General features: G+C 55.0%; 1 protein-coding gene across 1 annotated transcript; it reads right to left on the bottom strand.

Moving 5' to 3' along the window:
* Positions 1 to 4,114: 4,114 nt before the first annotated feature.
* Positions 4,115 to 18,402, bottom strand: RCC1 (regulator of chromosome condensation 1). Its single transcript, XM_006121066.4, has 10 exons — positions 18,246 to 18,402; positions 13,833 to 13,922; positions 12,869 to 13,056; positions 11,673 to 11,852; positions 11,488 to 11,584; positions 10,559 to 10,681; positions 9,783 to 9,938; positions 9,054 to 9,173; positions 6,229 to 6,381; positions 4,115 to 5,797 (listed from the first exon to the last, which is right to left on the bottom strand). The coding sequence occupies exons 2-10, from the start codon at positions 13,903 to 13,905 to the stop codon at positions 5,622 to 5,624; spliced, it is 1,266 nt and encodes a 421-aa protein (XP_006121128.1). The 5' UTR covers positions 13,906 to 13,922; positions 18,246 to 18,402; the 3' UTR covers positions 4,115 to 5,621.
* Between the last annotated feature and the right edge of the window lie 1,770 nt (positions 18,403 to 20,172).

The raw sequence follows: 20,172 nt of genomic DNA, 5'->3' as shown, positions 1-20,172 counted from the left end.
AAACCACTTTTTGTGGAAAAGCGTCCATGGCCAATCTAGACACGGTTTTGCGCAACAAAGCCCCGATCGCCATTCTAGCCATCGGGGCTTTTTTGTGCAAAACAGTACTGTGCTGTTTACACTGGCCCTCTTGCGCAAATGATATGCGCAAGAGGGCTTTTGCCTGAACAGGAGCAGCACAGTATTTCCGCAACACTACTGACAATCTTACATCAGATCGTCAGTGTTCTTGCAGAAATTCAAGCGGCCAGTGTAGACAGCTGGCAAGTTTTTCTGCAAAATCAGATGATTTTGCAGAAAAACGTGCCAGTCTAGACATAGCCCAAGGGTGGAGGCTTCGCTACTAGCTCCAGCCAGGCAGAGCGAGCCTTTTGCAGACCTTTAGCCCCATCTACACACAGGTCACACAGACAAGTCAAGGCCACAGAATCCAGGCCAGGGACAGCAGCCTTGTGGCCGAAGCTTCAGGTGTTCCTGCCATGCTTTACAAAGCCACCTCTGTGAGGAGCAGAGGTGAGGGCTGGAGAACAGACTCTCTCGCTAGCCTTGGGGGACAGGCCAATCCTCACCTACAGACAACCCCCTAAGCTCAAATTCTTTCCTGCTGCCACACCGCCATCATACTCACCCAGGAACCCACACTGCAATCAACTCCGGTGTCAACTCGGTCCAAACATCCATACGAGGGATGTTAAATTTCGGTTAACTAACTAATCGAATAGTCGATGGGGTTTCCATCGACTATTCGATTAGTTGTAAGGATCAGTGTGGTGTTCCAACTTTGTCCTCCACTGATCCCAGGTTCCATGTGGCGTTTCAATCTTTGAAATGCACAAGAACCCTTCTGGGGCTCTTGTATGTTTCAAAGTTGGAACGTCGCCGCTGCGCCCCTGCCCCCCGCACCAAGCTGGGGGGAACTGGCTTTTAAGCTGGCTCCTCCAGCACCCCTCCCTCTTCCCCTCCTTGCTGCCTCTTTCTGATAGAAGCAGCAAGGGGGAAAGTGATTAGTCGCTTACATCCCTAATCTATACTAGCGACATCACAGGACCTTCCCACATAAACCACCACCTCAGAGGTTCATACAACTGCACATCCACCAATGTGATCTACGCCATCAAGTGCCAGCAATGCCCCTCTGCCATGGATATTGGCCAAACTGAACAGTCTCTGTGACAAAGGATTAATGGACACAAATCAGACATTCAAAAATGTAACACACAGAAACCTGTTGGGGAACAATTTAACTTGCCCTGGGCACTCACTAATGGGTCCCAAGGTTTAGAAGCCAATTTAAAAAGCCAGCCTGAAAGGGAAGCTGCAGAGCTTAATTTTATTTACAAGTTTGATACCTACAGGAGAGATTTAAACAAAGACCTTAACTGCATTACCCTACATGCCACCTCCTAATGACTTAAAAAGCCAAGCACCGGATACTGAAGAGTACTTAGAACCCATTCTAACAGCTTGGCTGTGTCTAGACTGGCCAGTTTTTCCGGAAAATCAGCCGCTTTTCCGGAAAAACTTGCCAGCTGTCTACACTGGCCGCTTGAAGTTCCGCAAAAGCATTGACTTCCTACTGTAAGAAATCAGTGCTTCTTGCGGAAATACTATTCTGCTCCCATTCGGGCAAAAGTCCTTTTGCGCAAAACTTTTGCGCAAAAGGGCCAGTGTAGACAGCTCAGCTTTGTTTTCCACAAAAAAGCCCCGATCGCAAAATGGCGATCGGGGCTTTTTTGCGGAAATGCGCGTCTAGATTGGCACAGACACTTTTCCACAAAAAGTGCTTTTGCGGAAAAGCGTCTGTGCCAATCTAGACGCTCTTTTCCGAAAATGCTTTTAATAGAAAAGTTTTCCATTAAAAGCATTTCCGGAAAATCATGCCAGTCTAGACGTAGCCCTTCCGTTAGCCTGGATACACTGACTATCCTTTTCTCATTTTTTTCCTCTTTTCCTTTCCCTCCTCATCCCTTCTTTTTCTGTGATTTATTTGGAACTTGGACCCCTTAAACTCCATTCATCTGAAGAAATGGGTTGTGCCCATGAAAGCTCATGATCCCATCTACATTTTTTGTTAAGTCTCTAAGGTGCTGCAGGACTATTTGTTGTTTTTAAAAGTTTGTTTCCATTAGAGGAACACAACTACCCCTCTGAAGCTGGAGAACAGAAAGAAGCCTTAGCAACCAGCATAACCCACAATTCCCCAGCTGGGGGATGCACCCCCGTCTCATTGATCTGTGCTCCAGGGGGATAAAAACCTGTAGACGGCTGGCTTGAAATGCATGGCGAGCAAGGCCACAGCAGAGCTCTGCAGAGACAGGAAGGGCAGGGGGTAGAGGAAGGCTGTTGCATATGGCAGAGCTGCACAGGGGAAGGCTCTTGCGCCTAGCAGAGACAAGCTCACCCTAAAGCAGCGAGGGGCAGCCTAGGCTAGTGAGCAGGCTGCAAGATTGTTGTAACCAAGACGGTCTCCTAGGACAGAGTAGCTTTCGTCCCTAGAATCTGCAGGGCAAGCCAACTGAGCAGTAGCAGCACTGTGATTGGCTGCAATCGGCCCGCACCTCACTTCCCGGGCGTCTCACTTAAGCAATAGCAGTAGGAGAAAACGACGGGAATGGAACCCAGCGGACGCTGGCAACACTGCCCGTGGGCAACGGCAGACAGAGTCCCGTGGGCCGCACATAGACCCCCAGGTGCTGCACGTTGCCCACGGCTGCGCTAGATCGGGGCGTTGTGGCTGAGGGAGCAGGCTGGTGCATGTTTCAGGCGGGTTGGAGACCCCCAGGAGAAGGAAGTGGCTCGGGGAGCGGCCGAGCACTGGGGAGGCTGGCTGGCTGGCGCTTACCAAACTGGGCTGGATTCACTGTTTAGTGGCTGTGGCTTGCTGGGAAGGTGAGTGTTGGAGCCAACAGTCGGGGGCTTTGCAGCACCAGGCAGGGAGCAGAGCTCAAGGCTGTTCCGGCTCCGCAAGCTGCAGGTTTTAGCAAGGTCAGAGCTGGGGGTCTCCACATGCTGCCCTTGCCAGCAGGCACCACTCCTGCAGCTCCCATTGATCAGTGATGGAGAACTGTGGGGTCAGTGCCTGCGGATGAGGGGCAAGGCATGGAGCTGTATGCACCAGCTGCTTTTGGGGGCGGGGCTGCTCAGCTGGCCTGAGACACCAGGCTCTCTAGACTCTCCCCATGCAGCACTGGGAGACTCCACTGGAGCAGCCAGTTGAGAGCTGGGGCTGTGCACGGAGGGAAGGGGGTTAAAAATGCTTTTCCTTCCAGCAGAGGGTTCTACGCAGAGATCAGGCTGAAAGCAAAATGCCCATCAAGCAGGACGTGGCGTGTTCTCCCACAAGCAAACGCGCGCTGGAGGAAGAGGCGTCTATTGGGTTAAAGGGCAAGCGGCAGGCAAGGACGTGGCCACAAACTCCTTAGTCAAGTCACACGAGTCCCTTTGTCTGAGCAAGTTTAGGGTTCCAGGGAGATAACAGCACCAGGCGCTCATGCTGCTCTGGGAGGCAACGAGGGGTTGAATACTGCTGCTGCAGATGACCGAGCAGGTGGGGACATAGATTACCTGACAGGCTGCTAAAACTGTCAGACCCAGACTGCATCTTTAGGGCAGGGACCATCTTTGTTCTGGCTCTGTACAGCGCCTGGCACAATAAGGTCCCGATCCATCGCTCGGCATTACTGCCATATGCAACCAACCTGATTCCCAAAGCCCACCCTCCCCTCCAGTGCACACTGCTGCTCAACACAGGGCCAGGGCGTTAGTTGGGAGAGGAACATCTCATTCAGACGAGCAAAGAAAGAAGGGAGCCAGCTCGGTTTGTGGCTGAAGGAATTGGACCTGTGTCTGGTTCTAACATAAGCTCGTGTGAAGAAGCCACACGAGCAGAGATTTCATGAGAGTCTGATGCCCAGACAATCCCATGACGGGCACCCTGGAAGGGAAAATACCATCAGCTGCATTATACCGTGCTGCCATTTTCACACTGACATTTGAAAGGCAGCCGCCCTGGCTAGCAACAGAAAAGCCATTCGGTTCTGGGCAAGACTGAGCTAACACAAGAGACAGCGTTAAACCAAGCCAATCTCTCCTTAGTGATGAGCCAGACACCTGGTTATCAAAACTCAATTTATTCCAAATGTTAAAAGTTTCCTGTTTCCTGCCTTTTCTCCCCACTCACCTCACAAAATATTTTTAAATTCTTCTTTAAAAAAAAAAATCAAGCTATTGTATGAGCCATTGTACAATTTCTCCCTCCCCTCCCCCATATTGCTATAACTTAATATATAAAACAGATCTTTGCAGAACTGCGGTTCTTATTCAAGGTGTTTGGAAGGCAGCTGCAGGAGGAGACTGAGTGGGAGAGGTGTAGGGAGTCTGGCTAATTAGACACACACAAAACGATCCAGGGTTCTAAATCGGGTTTGCTACTTGCAGTGATCTAACGCCTCGTTGGAACTGACTTCTCTTCCTCTTCCTCTTCGGGGCCTACACAGCAAATTAAAACCCTAACGGGCGAGGGGAACAGCCCAAACAAGAAGCCATCTGCAAACGGGTGCCCTTGCTGCAGCTTTCCAAGCAGATGGAGACAGGCAGCGAAGACGGGCCGGTTGCAATTCTAAAAGCAAGCGGCCAAGAGAGGAAGCGGAGGGAGGCTCTCGTCTGCTTGACAGGGGAATGGATCGATCTGACTAGACAAATGATTTTTTCCAAACTTCACCCCGGCAGGGTCCAGCCCGAGGACGACGTATTCAAGTGCAAGTGTCCCGGGGGAGTCTTCTCCAGGTGGCCTGGTGTGCAACGGTCCTGAGCGCCGGCTCCCACGGGAAGATTGCTGGGGTCTTTGCAGCTACAAATGAACCCGGCCACTTAGGACCTGGCACATGGATTTAGGAGACTGGCTTTCGAGATTGACCCTGGAAAGTCTGGCCAGAGTCCTGCCTCGATTCTCCATCTCTTAGAGGGGACTAGAAAACCTCCCGGGAGAGACCGAACGCTCCCTCGCACCTCTGCCCCACCCCCGCCCTGCCCCTCTGCCTCCAGCCCAAAGGCTGGACTGAGCGCCAGTCTGCTGGGAGCACGCTGGCTAGCAAGTCGCACAAAGCAGCAGAGGGGAGGGGGAGCTCAGCCATGTACAATAAAAAGACTTGGCCAACAGAGACATAAAAGTGACTCACATCACCCAGGGCCGGGGGAAGCTCTAAGGAAACGGGGGTGGGGGAGACACGATGGGACTGGAGGATTTGGTTTTTGGATGCGGGGGCCTTAAAAAGCTCAACGCCCCTGAGCTGGCTGGACCCGGAATTGCTTAAAACAGCGGGGAACTCGCTCTGCTCCCACGCTGGACAATCGGCTTCGGAGCGACCACGCGGGGATGAGCTGGAGGAAAAGGCAGCGAGCCCTGAACTGGCCAGCAAAGCCGCATGCGTCCAGAGAGGAAACGTGTCCCTGGAAAACTGCCCGCCAGCCATGCAGGCTCTGCCCCTGGGATTAGAGTGAGAGGCAGCTGGGGGCGAGTCTGGGGGCTTCCTCCCCTCCAACTCTGCAGACAAATCAGGTGGTCTCAGGAAGCCACCAGAGGCCCCCAAACGCCAGCCCTGAGCCGCTTGCGGGGTGCGTCATCAACTCTGCCCCTTGTCTTTGACCAGCAGGACGGTGTGCTGCCCCCCACTGGACACAGACAGGACGACGCGATTCTCCAGCTGCTTGCCGGTCATCTCCACGGGGCTCCAGACATCCTCCTCTTCCCCCGTGCCCAGCTGGTAGTTCGTGCCCATGCCCCAGGCAAACACTTGCCCTGAAAACAGAGAGCGGGGAGAGGCTGGTTGCCTACCCGACGCTGGAGGCTGGTGGGCCCACAGCCCTGATCTGAGCGGGTCCCCAGGGTGAGGCAGGGTCGTGGTTTTCAAACCAGCCCTTGGATAGAGACATGGGGCACCCCTGCCGCCACACTCAGCCCCGCGGCTGCTCCAGAACAGGAGGCTCAGGCTCCAGATTCAAACTGGCTTGTCTGTCCGCGAAGGGTAGAGAGTGATCCGGAGGTGGGTTAACCAGCTGCTGGGGGATCCACCGGGCTGCGTAGAGCCACAACACACCCCGTGCGCACATCCAGGGCCCCACCCCCCCCGCAGAAACGCGCCTTCGTAGAAAGACATTTTAGTAGCGTTTGCCCAGCCCCCGCCACGTGCCAGCACCAAGCCCTGCCCGGATGTCCCCTGCAACCCTTACCTTCCTGAGTGACAGCGTAGCCCACAGACGCCCCACAGGCGATGGACGAGACTCTGGGCAGCTCGGGGATGGGGGTGGGAACGCTCTTCTCTTCCGCCCCTTCTCCAAGTCCTAAGCGGCCGTACTCCGCCCTGCCCAGGCTGTAGGCTTTCCCTGGCGCCAACGGGACACACAAGAGACGTGTTACTCCCAGGCACAGAGACCATCAGCAAGTCGGACCACGCAGCGCCCGCCTCAGCCCTCCTACCTACATCCCACCGCCTGCCAGGCGGATCGGGCTAGGCTCAGGCACCCTCCCTTCCCGGGACTGCCCCGTGTGCAGCCGACCAGCCTCTGACCGCTCCAGGCCGTCCGCCGAGCCGTAGCCAGAGGACACAAGCTGGAGCCCAACACACCCGCTGAGACGCCACGAAGCTGCTCCCGATTCCCGTTACTTGCTCAGCTCCGTCACTGCCTGCTAAGGGGAGACAAGCCGCGTGCTTGGGACGTGGAGGACTTCAGGTTCACGGAGTCTGTTTCAGTAGAAACAATCAGGAGCTTTCGTGGGCTACAACTCACTTCCTCAGGTGCGTGGAGTGAAAGCAAGGCAGGGCCAGAACCCCTGTGCCAACTCTGTCACACATCTACCCTCGCGACACCACCCCAGCACCTAACCACACCATCAGGGGCTCCTTCACCTGCCCCTCTGCTACTCGGACATGTGCCAGCAACGCCTCTCTGCCATGTACGATGGCCAAACCGGACTGTCTCTACTCCAAAGGATAAATGGGCACCAATCAGGCATCAAGAACCAGTAGGAGAGCCTGGAACCTCCCTGGACTAGGGATGTTCAATATTGGTTAATCGAATAGTTGATTAACCTCATGAATTCTTATTGGTTGCTTGACTATTCTATAGTCCGCAGGGGCGGGGCCAACAGCCAGTGCGCTCTGGCCCTACTGCCGAGAGCCCCCTGCCACAGCGTGCTGCTTCCTGATACAGGGGCAGCAGCGCGGGGTGGTAGCGGCCTCTGTCCGGGGAGGGGACTGAACCCCCCAACCCGGTGTGAGCTGGAACCGAGCCGGGCTGCCTGCCCATCTGGCTCCTAATACACTTTAAATGCAGAGCTGCAGCAGGGGTAGGTCCCAGACCTGGCACAAACCAGGACTGAGCCGGGCTGCTAAAAAATTAACTGGCAGGGGATGGATGGGTGTACTCTAGGGCATTAGCCAACAGGCTTTTGCTAATCGGTTCAGCCACCACGCTGTTACATCCCTTCCCTGGACACTCAGCACCAGACTTGAGAGCTGCCACACTTAGGCAAAACGTCTTCAAAGCCAGCCGGCAACGCGACACTGCGGAGCGGGAATTCGTACGTGAACCCGACACCGTCGAACCGCGTCAGACAAGAGACAGGGCGGCTCTCTCCCTGCAATAAGCTGTTTCCCCGCAAGCTGCTCTCGCCTTCTCGGCGTGGTTGGAGGGGAACCGCAGCCACCCTGTTACACTCCATCCCTGGGTCCCTGCCTCTTTCACGCCAAGCATGAGGAAGTGAGCTCTGTCCCAGGACAGCTCGTGCCCTGATAAACGTGGGAGTCTTTGAGCGGTTTCTGAAGGACGTCGGTCTCTGCTTGCACCGACGCTGGCCTGCTGGAGGCAGCCAAGCACTAGCCGAGGTTAGGAGGGGGCGGGGCCGCTCTGCGTGTGTCTGAATGAGCCTCAGAAACCCCACCCCTCACTTCTCAGTCTCTCACCCAAGCCCCAGGTCTCCTGCACAAGGGGCAACAACTGATTTCTGGTTAGCAGCAGCATCCATGAGGTTTCTGGGATTCTGTAATTAATGAAGACAACCCTGGGGCTGCAGCATGCTGCCCTCTCCAGAAAGGCAGTGGGAGCTAGTGGCTAGAGCATTAGCCTGGCACTCTGGAGACCCGGGCTCTATTCCTGGCCTGCTGGGTGACCTTGGGCAAGTTGCTCTCGCCCTGTGCCTCAGTTTCCCCACATGCACAACGGGGCTAACACTACCCTTCTTTGTGCAGCACCTGAGATGAAAAGTGCAACAGAAAAGCCAGGAGTGATGCCCGCGACTCTGGTAGGCAAGAGACCAAAAAGCCCCCTTCACACTCCCACGTGTGGGCCGTGCGGAACGCCCTCGTCTAGTGCGAAGGGATGTGGCAGCAGCCACACCCCCCGTGCCAGCTCAGCACAGCACCTCCCGGGAGCGAGGGAGCAGGAATAGCAGCACCACACAGCGTAGCTCCCAGAGCCACTACGCAGCGTCTGAGTTCGGGGACACCTCCCAAGGACATCGGTGACTTTACCGTCCAACTAGAGCCCGGAGCTTTTCAGCAAACGCCCATCAACATGGAACCAAATGAGAAATGACGACGGCAAAGGAAGCCGAACAAATAACCGGCTCTTGCACTGGGGGGCTTGGCCCAGGGGCCCACCCCAGGCATGCAACCTGGTGCACAGGGTCTCTCTGCTACACAGGTTTGGCCTCATGGCAGGAAGGGGGGCGGGGGAGAAACTGTGCAGTGCTGCCACCTTGTGTCCCAGGCCCAATGCTGCAGGAAGGTTCACTCTGACCCACCCCCAGGCAGGGCCTGGCCCTCCCCCTTCCAGAGCCAGGACCCAAATCCCGGCAAAAGGGAAATAAAAATACGGATAAAGTGAGAAATTCTTCAGGAAAACCCTTGGAGCATATAAAACAATGCACAGACCCAACTGCTTCCAGCTACGCCCCGGAACGCCCGGCCCTGGGACTCAGCCTGGCGCTGGGAGACAGCGGCTCAAAACCAAGTGACCGCAGCCCCGTCTGGCTCGCACGCAGCTGCCCCGCTCACCTTCCGAGTCCAGGCACACGGTGTGGTGCTGCCCGCCTGAAAAGCCCACCCAGGACTTGGTGGAGTTCTTGAATGCCGTCAGGTTCTGGGGTGCAAAGCAGGGCTCGGTGCCCTGCGTCCCTGCAGCGGGGACAGCAAAGCCAAGGGTCAGAGACAGGGGAGCAGACACCCCCCAGCTCGCTGCAGACACCTAACCCCAGAGCGAATCCACCCTGCCTGGCCTGCACAGGGACAGCCCAAGAACGTTCCACCTGGCTGGAGAATCCTGCAGCCATTGTTCATTCCACAGGCCTGTGCCACGCAAGCCCTCTGCTCAAACCAATGGGGCACCTGGCCGGGAAGGGGGGGCTGGTCTGGCATTGTAAGAAATCCCCAGAGTCTCCTCTAATGCTTCCAAATACCCTTCCCAGAGGTACGAGGAGCTGAGACCATCGGCACCCAACGGAACCAGGCCAGGTGGCCAGCCTGTCCCTTCCTTTCCTTAGCTCCGCTGGATCCCAGCAGGCTGATGTGAGGGGCTGAGGAAGGCTGCTCTGTGCCCAAGGCGCTGGATGGGGCTTAGATCTGGATTCTTTCCCTAGGTCTGCCACCCCCTCCCCATCAGTGAACTGTGGCAAGTCTGTCTCCCCGTGTCCCATTTCCCCCTCGGTCCGACGTGGCTAGAGTCCCCCTCCCCCCCATCTCCTCCAGGCGGAGGCTGACCCACTGTGCACATGGGCAACCCCTCACCCAGCTGGTGGTAGTTGGAGAGGCCGAAGCCGTAGACGTGGCCTTCCTGGGTGACGGCAAAGGTGAAGTAGGCCCCGCAGAAGGCGTCCTGGAAGCGCACCCGGCCCTTGCCGCTTCTCCCCTTGAGAGGGACGCGCTGAGGCACGAGCAGTCGCTCTACACGGGAGACAAGCGATCAGGCTGCAGCGAGGAGAGCCAGGGAGGTGCCCGTCCCATGGGAAGGGTGGGGAGTGGAGGGACGAGCCCGGCTGGCCTTTCAAGCCCAGCATTGCTCGAGGCTGGCCGGTGCCCTTCTTGGGGCCTTATTCTCCCAGCGCTCCATGGGGCGGGATTTGCAGACTCAACTCAAGCCACACGCCTAAAAAGAAACCCGGCCGCAGTCCCGCTAGGGAGCCCCTGCCCGGCGCCCTCTCCTCGCGGCCAGGGAAGGAGACTTGCCCATGCGACCGCCCTCCGGCGGCGCTGCCCACCCCCTCCGCTCCAGCGTGTCTCACTGCCACTGCCGGCAAAGAGCCCCCAGCAGACAGGGCCCCGTCCAGCCAGCTCATCTCAGCGGCCTGCACTGGGTCGGTGGCGGGGGTGCGGCTCCCAGGGCAGAGGGATCGACAGCGTTGTCGTGTGTTTGTAAAAACAAACCCGAACGACACAGCCCGCGCCTCCCAGCTTAGCGGGTCACACCCCGGCCGGCCGGGACATCGGCATCTGCGCCCCCTCAGCATCTCAGACACCACCTCCCGGGGCCCCAGCGCCCCCCCCCACCCCCGGCATCGACTCACGTAAGCCTTTCCTTCCTCCCCGGTTGGCGAAGAGCTCCGGCACTCGGCCCAGCTGGCCCTGCTCGCCACAGCCACACGTGTACAGGTCCCCGTCCACGGTCAGCAGCACTAAGTGATCGTTCCCTGGGGGATGGAGAGAGGGTTAGCCCTGCCCAGGAACCCCATCTCTACGCAGCGTGCCTGGCCCTGCAACCAGCAGCGCGGCTGGGTGACGCTGGGAGGCTGCCGGAGAACAAGCCCAGCCAGCCAAGTCCCACGCAGGAGCCTTGACACGTACGGACTCGGCAAGACCCCCAGGCATTTTCCTCACTCGCTCTGGAACGGCAAGCGGCCCGTTTCTGTTACAGGGGTGGCTCAACAGCAGCTCTCAGAGGCCCCCCTTCTGCACCTACCAGGCTGCTGGCAGGGTGCTCGGGGCTCCCCTCTGCCGGAGGACAGGGGGTCTCAGGGCCTCAGCCCCATGGGAGGCTCCTCTGGGGGTTTGGGGCCCCAGCAGACACCCCCCCAATCTGAAGCTTCTGAAGATTGTCGTACGCGGCTCAGACGGTCAGTACGTCTGGCTGGCCCTCGCACTGAGCACTAACTGCCTCTTGCATGTGCTACGCTAAGAGCCAGGGGCGCTGAGTCATCGCTCCCACCTGATCCCAAACCACACGCCGACATCAGCTGAGTCACTGAGACTTCCCCATCCAAAGTCCTGTACCTGCCCTGCCTCGGTTTCCCCACTGGTAAGATAATCCTCCTACTTGGATTCACTAGTTCACACTTGCAAAGCGCACACAGAGAGGCTGCCCAGTCGGGGTAATAAAGGAGCACAGGGCAGGGGAAGGACCAGCCTTCTGCAGCTGGTAGAAAAGAATCAAATGATCTGGTTTATTCGGAGTCTCCGAGTGGCTTGTCTGTCCCCTGTGCACTGGGCCGTCCCTCACCTGAGGCTATTTTAAGGACGGGCACATCCAGCGGCAGCGGCACCGGTATGGCGCTCTTCTTCATGGGCTCCAGCAGACCGATGACTCCATTGTTATCCTGGACGGGAAGCGAGACGCAGGGGAAATTTAGGGGCAAAGCCAGGGAAGAGGCAGCCGTGCTCCCCGAGCCAGCGCAGCGCACGTACCCGGAAAGAGCCCCAGAGGAAGACCCTGCCGTCCTCCGTCAGCGCGGCCGTGTGGCTATCGCCAGCGGACACCTGCACCACCTTCTCCTGCAGCTCCACCGGCCCCGGGGTGGTCTCCGAGCCCTCCGCGGAGGTGTCGCGACCCAGGGCGCCTTCGTCATTGCAGCCAAAGGAGTAGATCTGGAAATGGAAACGTGTCGCAGTGGGAGAGGTGCCCAGAGCCAGGACAAACCCAGGCCTGGAAAAGCCACCCGGCTCTAACGAGCAGCTGGCACAGGGCTCAGCCACCACCTGCCAGCCGAGGACGACAGCTGGGTTATTCTCAGAAGCCGCAGTTGGAAGGTGAGGGAGGTTCCCATTTCATCTCCGGGCACTTTGCAAGCTAGAGGCTTAGGGTGCAGAAGAACTAGTCCCTGCAGGGGGGATCCGACAGGCAGCGTCCTGGTGAGAAAAGGGGAACTTTGGACAAGCACTGCCCCCCACAAGCCGCCAGGAGATCTTGAATGTCCTTTAGGGGCTGAAAATACCTTGGTGTTGCTACCGTCTCCCGCAACAGGATCCGCCAGGGAAGCACTTAGAGCAACTCCCCTTCGGCCCAGAGCAGTTGACACCCCCACCCCCACCGTGAGGCTAGTAAGCTGAGAAGCCCAATTGCTGCCGTGTGACGGCACAAGCCCCATGCGAGGGGCAGGCGAGGAGAGAGCCGCACCCAGCCCCAAAGTTTCATTAGATTCAGCCAACAACAACGCAGGTGGGCCAGACGGAGGGGGGCCGTGACGGAGAGCTCTGTGCCATGGCACAGCCGTCCTCTGGCTCTGCCCCCCGCCGGGCCACGCGAACGGCCCAAGTCACACAGCGGCAGGTTTCCCCTGCACGGCTCACTTTGAACCCAGGACTTTTACCAACGCACAGCTCCTCCGCCGCCACGCACGGTCCTGGGCCAGCCCCCTGCTGACACCCAAGCGCCCGGGCTCCGAGCAGCCGCTCTGGAAGTTCAGAAGGCAGCGGAGTGAGGGCGCAGTAACCGGAGGGGCTCTGGCGCAGGGCTCTTGTCTGTAAGGAACCTCTTTGGGGGAGGGTTCTGACCCGCGGTGCAGCGGCCGCATGAAGATTTAAGACAGTGGGTCTGGGCTCAGCGAGTCACCCCACCCCCACGCGATGTCAGGCCCTCACCGACCCCGGCGCCGCCCACTCACTTTGCCTGTCGCGCCCAGGCAGACGGTGTGCATTCCCCCTGCCTCTGCCTGGATGATCCTCTCGGGCAGCTGCACCAGGGCCGGCCTCTTCCGCTCCATCACAGCCTCTCCCAAGCCCAGCTGTCCCACGTCCCCTTGGCCCAGTGTCAGCACCAGGCCAGGCTCCGTCCGGTGTGACGAATGGCAGACTAGAGCACCGGAGACAGAGGGGGAAACGCTGCTAAGCAGGATGCCAGAGGCTGGCTCTCGAGACACCTTTCCACCCCAACCGGGGCGGAGCTCCCGAGCGAGAGACTGAGCCAGCCACGCATGGGGCTCCAGCAGTGAATCCCAGGCGCCGCAGTGGGCCAGAGGCAATAGGACGCCAGCAGAGCTCTGTGTGGGGACCTCGCAGCCCCTCGCACCAGCCCCGGGGGAGGGATCATACTGAAGAGGCAGCAAGTGCAGCTGACTCAATGAAAGACCTTGGGCAAGTCAGCCCTCCGCCTGCTTTGCTTCCGAGTCTCCATCCGTACAGCGGGACTCCTGCCTCCTCAGACTGGGGGGGGGGGGGGGGTTTCCGATTAATTAACATCCCTGAACGACAGCACTTAACTATTTTAACTTAGGGCCGTGGGGTCCCACCACTCAGCCCCTCTGCAGCCAAAGCTGCTCCAGTCTGGCAGGGCTGACTGCAAGGGCTGGTTCACCAGTAAGCCTGGTGTACCAGTTAACATCCCTATTTCAGATCCTTGGGGGGCAGGAGCTATGGAAGAACTTGGCTTCTTTATCCTTTAGCCCAGGGTTTCTCAGCCTTTTCACTTCAGGCTGACAACAGCTTATCCCACAGCAATGTTTTATAAACGTGACTGATACAGAACTGTCAGCCTGGATCAGACCTGTGCCCCCGCAGCCTGCCTCTGACACCAGCCGGCAGATGTTTCAGAGGAAGGTGCAAGAAACCCTGAAAAAAAAGACATTTTACCTTTAACCTTCTTCCTCTCCGGAGACCCTTCTTCCGGTGTTGGGCTTTTCTTTGCAGCACGCTTTCCTGGCATATTGCTAGAGAGCTAAACTGTTAAGAACACTGCATGTTAAGACGTTCATTAACCCAGAGTCTGGGAGAAAAAGCGGAATTGCAAAGCACAAGCTTCCAAAGTGACATTGTCAGGTCCTGCCCAGCCCCCTGTTTTCTAATAAATCTCTGACGCTGGGGTTTTGCAAGAGGCCTTCGGCCATGGGAGATGAAAGTGAAGTGGGAACTGGATGTCTAACTCCCTCCCTCCCACCCCAGGTAAAATCCCATCGTTACACTAAAATACCTGGAAATTTTAGAATCTAATTTCCGTTTCACCATTCTACCCACTAGTCAAGCTCAGAAGCAATCATGAATTCCCATTTGTTCTAGGGACGTTAACAGGTAACTGGTTAAATGATTATCCGGTAAGCATCACCCTTAACGCCTGATGCTTACCAGGTAACAGTTAACTGGAAGGGATGTTAACCATTAACAGAGGCAGCATTTGTGGGGGTAGGCGGGAGCCAGTGCTTGGAGGAGCTTAAAAACCAGCTCCTCCCCCCTGAAGCACCATCTCCTGGCTCTCCTCCCGCGTGTAAACACGTAATTGCTGAAAAATGCAGCAGTTACACATTCACAAAAATAAACATTTGCTAACATCCCTAGTATCCAGGGAGCAGCCCGCCATGGGTGGAGGGCTACTCCGACACTGCCCAGTCCCCGCACAAGGCTGGTGGACAGAGCCAGGCAGGAGCCCGCTAGCCACTCTGGTTCAATCTGTTAAGTGGTTAAACTTAATGTTTACATCCCTAATATGTTCATCAACTTCCTGAAGGGAGGTTCCAAAGAGGATGGAGAGAGGCTGTTCTCAGTAGTGACAGATGGCAGAACAAGGAGCAATGGTCTCAAGTTGTGGTGGGAGAGGTCCAGATTGGATATTAGGAAAAACTATTTTACTAGGAGGGTAGTGAAGCATTGGAATGGGTTACCTAGGGAAGTAGTGGAGTCTCCATCCCTAGAGGTGTTTAAGTCTCGGCTTGACAAAGCCCTGGCCGGGTTGATTTAGATGGGATTGGTCCTGCCTAGAGTGGAGGGCTGGACTTGACGACCTTCTGAGGTCTCTTCCAGTTCTGATTCTATGATAAGGGGATGGTTGGATGAAATAACATGATCTTGGTAACTAATTGACCATTCATTTCCAGTTGGAAATAGGTCAATGGAGGGATGATAGGAGTTGCTATAGGGAACTTTCTGGGTGTCTGGCTGGTGAGTCTTGCCCACATGCTCAGGGTTTAGCTGATCGCCATATTTGGGGTCAGGAAGGAATTTTCCTCCAGGGTAGATTGGCAGAGGCCCTGGAGGTTTTTCGCCTTCCTCTGTAGCATTGGGCACAGATCACAGCTGAAGGACTCTCTGCATGTTGGGGCCTTCAAAGTATTGGAAGGCTTCAATATCTGAGACATAGGTGAGAGGATTATTCTAAGAGGGGTGGGCGAGATTCTGTGGCCTGCACTGTGCAGGGGGTCAGACTAGATGATCATAATGGTCCCTTCTGACCTTAAAGTCTATGAGTCTATGAGAATCTTCATGTTAAGGTCTCTGTTGATAGAATCGAGTTGATGAGATCTATCCAAATGGTCACCCCAAAAATCCAAATTCTCGGCTTTCTCAACTTTCACCAAGGCTAGCAGCGCTAAACTTATTTTCAACGGATAATCAGAAGTTAGAAAGTCAGAGGATTCAACGGTTTTGTGGCTCTATTTTCCCAAAACACTGCTTCCTAGTCCTTTGCTACAAGAGGTGCCAGAGACACAAATAGTCCTTGATCCTAAAAATATCCGTAACTCATTACAACAGTGAAAACCTACACCTGAAAGCTTAAGAGGAAGATTCAGGAGAAAGGTGATGTTAAACAAACAGCACACTACTTCAAGACTCCATTTCTTCTTCCTAGAATCATGTTTTTGTTATTTCCTGGCTTGACCCTACAACCATATCTGAAATCAGTGTGATAACAAGCACAGAAGCAAAGGTTGCTGGACTCCAACACCTTAAGAAAAGCTTACAGTGATATATCAGGATTTTAGGCCCAACGTTTAGGGTGCATTTGGAGTTCTCTCAAAAACTATTTTTTAAAACTTTTTTTAAAAACATAGTTGTTTAAAGTGGCACAGGCAGAGGTGACAACTAAAATACTGCAGTATTGTGCTCTCGGCAAGAGAAAAAGTGAAAATGAGTAGAAATTCAAGTGAGATTGGATAGTCAAGCTTTCATTGCCCCAGCAAAGCAAAAAGTAAAATTTAAACAATGAATCGATGGTGAAAAGGAGATTTAGTTTTTCCAGTAGTTTTAACAAAGTAAGATGTTATGAGCAGCACAAGGGGAAAATGTGGTAAGGTTTCAATAATATAATCATTTTGTACTATATCCCTTTAATGTTTGTAAAGTTTTTTGACACCCCGGCTGTGTCTAGACTGGCCAGTTTTTCCGGAAAATCAGCCAGCTGTCTACACTGGCCGCTTGAAGTTCCGCAAAAGCACTGACTTCCTACTGTAAGAAATCAGTGCTTTTTGCGGAAATACTATGCTGCTCCTGTTCGGGCAAAAGTCCCTTTTGTGCAAAACTTTTGCTGAGATTCGTTTTGTGCAAAAAAGCCCCGATCGCAAAAATGGCAATCGGGGCTTTTTTGCGCAAAACCGCGTCTAGATTGGCATGGACGCTTTTCCGCAAAAAGTACTTTTGCGGAAAAGCGTCTGTGCCAATCTAGACGTGCTTTTCCGAAAATGCTTTTAACGGAAACCTTTTCCGTTAAAAGCATTTCCGGAAAATCATGCCAGTCTAGACGTAGTCCCTCTAGTTATATATAAGAACAGCCATATTGGGTCAGACCAAAGGTCCAGCTAGCCCAGTATCTTGTCTGCCAACAGTGGCCAATATCAAATGCCCCAGAGAGAAGGAACACAACATCCATTTCCAGACAAAAGTGATATGCAAAGCACAGCACAATTTTAGCTTACTTAGTGACTTCAACATACAATCTGCCTGCCTTCATTTTACTAACTGGTTATAGGAGTCCCAAACACCACAAAAATCAAGCCTCTAATTCCCAGCTATATAGCTGGGGCAGAACATGGCTATAATGTGCCTTCACCATCACGATTATTTGCAAAGAAATGAGACATGTGAAGAGGGAGGCTACTCCCAAGAGGCTACATGCTATGCAAACACGCCTCCCTCTGCCCACTGCTGAGTTCTTTCTTTCTGACTTTTACAACCAGGTGGGTGTGGCTGTATCTTTTACAAGCCCTCACACGCCTCGTTTCTCTGCAGCCCCGCGTGAACAAGGCCACAACGCTGGATACATACAAACACACAGGCTATGTCTACACTCACGGCTTCTTGCGCAAGTATGGTCATTCTTGCACAAGAATCTGCAGAACGACCACACTGCCCGCCCGCTCTTGTGCAAGGAAATGTACAGTACGGTGTGGGAAGAGAGGGCTCCTTGCGCAAGAGCTACGCTCTTTTTTAACAGGTGTAAGCCCTCTTGTGCAGGAGCTCTTGCGCAAGAGGGCAGTGTGGATGCTCGGCAGGGATTTCTTGCGCAAGAAAGCCCGATGGCTAAAATGGCCCTCAGAGCTTTCTCGCACGGCGCTCTTGCGCAAAAGCACAGCTCGCACATGGCAGTGTGGATGTTTTCTTGTGCAAGAGTTCTTGCACAAAAACCCTTGTGCAAGATGTTCTTGCGCAAGGAGCCGCCAGTGTAGACATAGACACAGTGTGAACGCTCCCCCCCGCACTCCTTTACGAAGCCACCAGAGAATCCCCACCCCTGCCAGCCTGCGGCCCCCATCACGCTCCTAAGGAGTTAAGGGTCTGTTTTGCAATCCCCCCCCCACACACACACGCACGCGCGCGCGGCCCCGTGCAGGGTAGGTCGACCTCCACTAGCACCCGTCAATCCGATTCATCAGACCCCGCAACGGACCCTCAAACGCCCCCCCTGCCCGCACGCGGCCTTGCGCGCCGCGGCCCCTCCCCCCCAGCCACAGAGCAGCTGCTGGAGTTTGAAATTCCCGCGCTGGCCCGGGTCCTCCCCGTCGCACGCTGCCGCAGCCCCGCACTCGGCGAACGGGGGAGGGGCGGCTGCGCGCGCGCGAGCGGCTCCCGGGGAACGTTCGGAACGCGGCCGGAGGGAACTGACACTCGGCGTTCCACCCGTGGAACCTTCGCACACAGCCGCTCGGCGGCCACGTGGGGCTGGCCCAGGCCTCGGCCCCCACCGGGGAAAGGGAGCCCGGGGCTCGGTCCCCCCCCTCCGCCGGCCGGAGCCCCGCTTGCACCCCCGAGGCGGGTGGGACGCAATCCCGAGTGTCTCACCTCCTTGCTGCTCCGCCACCCCGGCTGGCCCGCTCGCTGCTCTCGGCCCCCCACCCGCTGCACCGGAGCATGCGCGAGGGCCCCAGCGCCAGCCGGCAGCGAGCAGCGGTGATAGCGACCCCTGCTGGCCACTGCGCGGAAAGGCCGCAACGCGCCGCGGCGGGGGCTGTCAGCACGGGGCGGAGAAATCGGGGTGAATTGGGGTCAGAAGCGCGTAGCGCATCGTACATGCCAAAGGGCCTGAGCCGGCCAGCGCTCACCCCCCACCCCGACTGCAGCGGCGGGGGTCGTAAGCAATAGCCCTGGTGCTCCCCCCTCAGCGCTGCTGGCTCTGGCGCGGTGTGACCCCACTTCTGCACCTAGACCGGCTTGGTGCAGATGCAGTTGCAGCAGCGGGCGAATTCTGCGCACACGCTGAACTTTGCGCTCCAGTAGTTGAATTCCATGGATTCCACACACATGAAGTTAAGCACACGGGCAAGGGCTGACAGGATCCGGGCCAATACACCCAACCATGCTTGTATTGCAAATAACTCACATTGTTCAAAGGGATATAATTTAAGAATTAATGTTTGCTTGCCTGTTTTGTTACCACTTTGTATTTCAGTTTAGGTAATGACTCATCTTCTTTCTAAGCAATGTCATCTGCCCAACCCCAGTGGTGCAATCTGGAGAGCCCACACACTGAAAAGGATCATTTATTTTAAAAAATTGCTCCCAATGGAATTTTGAAACAGAATTTACACAACTACAAATGATGGGGGTAACTGCTCCCCAGGTGTTCTGTCACAGCCTTGCTCTCTCCACAGCAGGCATTACAATTGCCAGCAGAGCTCTCTTAAGACTGTAAAATATAGTGCTGCACCGATAGATTTTGTAAGGAGTGGAGTGATGCTTCCTGCTCAGAGTTCAAAACCACTAAGTCAAAATTGGCCATGAATCAATGTAGAATGAAATTCAATATTGCCAGCAATCAGAGAGGAGTGAGGTTCTGGAGCAGTCTTCTCCAGAAGTGGGTAAACAGCCTAACTAGTTTTAAACTAGCTCTTGATCCATGTAGGGATTATGAGAGGATGAGGCTTGAACTCCTTTCCAGTCCCATGTTCCTGAGTCAAAATTCCTAACCCTGCTGATTATTGTGACATTGGGCGAGTCATTTCTACACCTCACTTCCCCCTATCTTTGAAAACAAGGGAACTACCCACCAGTTTCACTGGAGTGTTGTGAGGATAAACTAACTCTGGTAAAATGCTCTGAGCCTTTTGAGAGAACAGCCCAAAGTCACATTAGTCCCACTTCAACAGAAACTCAGTATGTTCAAAACCGCAGCACAGAACACTGTGGCAAGTATTGTCCAAACAGGTGTCCAGGCAACATGACTCCAGAACCTATTACACACCTATCAGTGCAGAGATGAGTCATGCTTCACTTTGAGTGTGCTCACAGGTCTGTTCCAAAATGCCTTCCCTACGCAAAGAGAAGCCATTTCATGTTCTGGCTGCATTGCGAACATTGAAGCATCATGTTACAATCTTCACATTTTTGAAGCAATGTGATGAGGGCAACGTGTCAAACGTGTTAAGGAAGCACATTCTAGCGGGCTAGAATGTGGTTAGGACATGATCAGATGACTGCCTTTTTAAACAGATTTTGTAATGTCAATGAATTGTCAGAACATTTTGCCCTACGTGATCTAAAGCCATGGCAAGGTAAATGAAATATTGTGAGAAATGTTTCCTACTTAGGCAGAGAAAACCAGCATAAAATGTAAGCAGTTTGGGGCAGAAAATATTTTTGGTCTATGTTTGTACGGGGTGTAGCAAAACTAATAGAAAATCATATGCATGGAAGGAAACCGGGTTTAGAGACCATTTTAAACTTGTACACAATGAACAGTATAAACCCTAGGACACTGAAGTGATCTTCA

Source organism: Pelodiscus sinensis, chromosome 25 (genome assembly GCF_049634645.1).
Source record: "Pelodiscus sinensis isolate JC-2024 chromosome 25, ASM4963464v1, whole genome shotgun sequence".
NCBI classification, from domain to species: domain Eukaryota; kingdom Metazoa; phylum Chordata; order Testudines; family Trionychidae; genus Pelodiscus; species Pelodiscus sinensis.
Note: the sequence above shows the minus strand (reverse complement) of the source record. Positions and strands in the feature narration are given on the sequence as shown.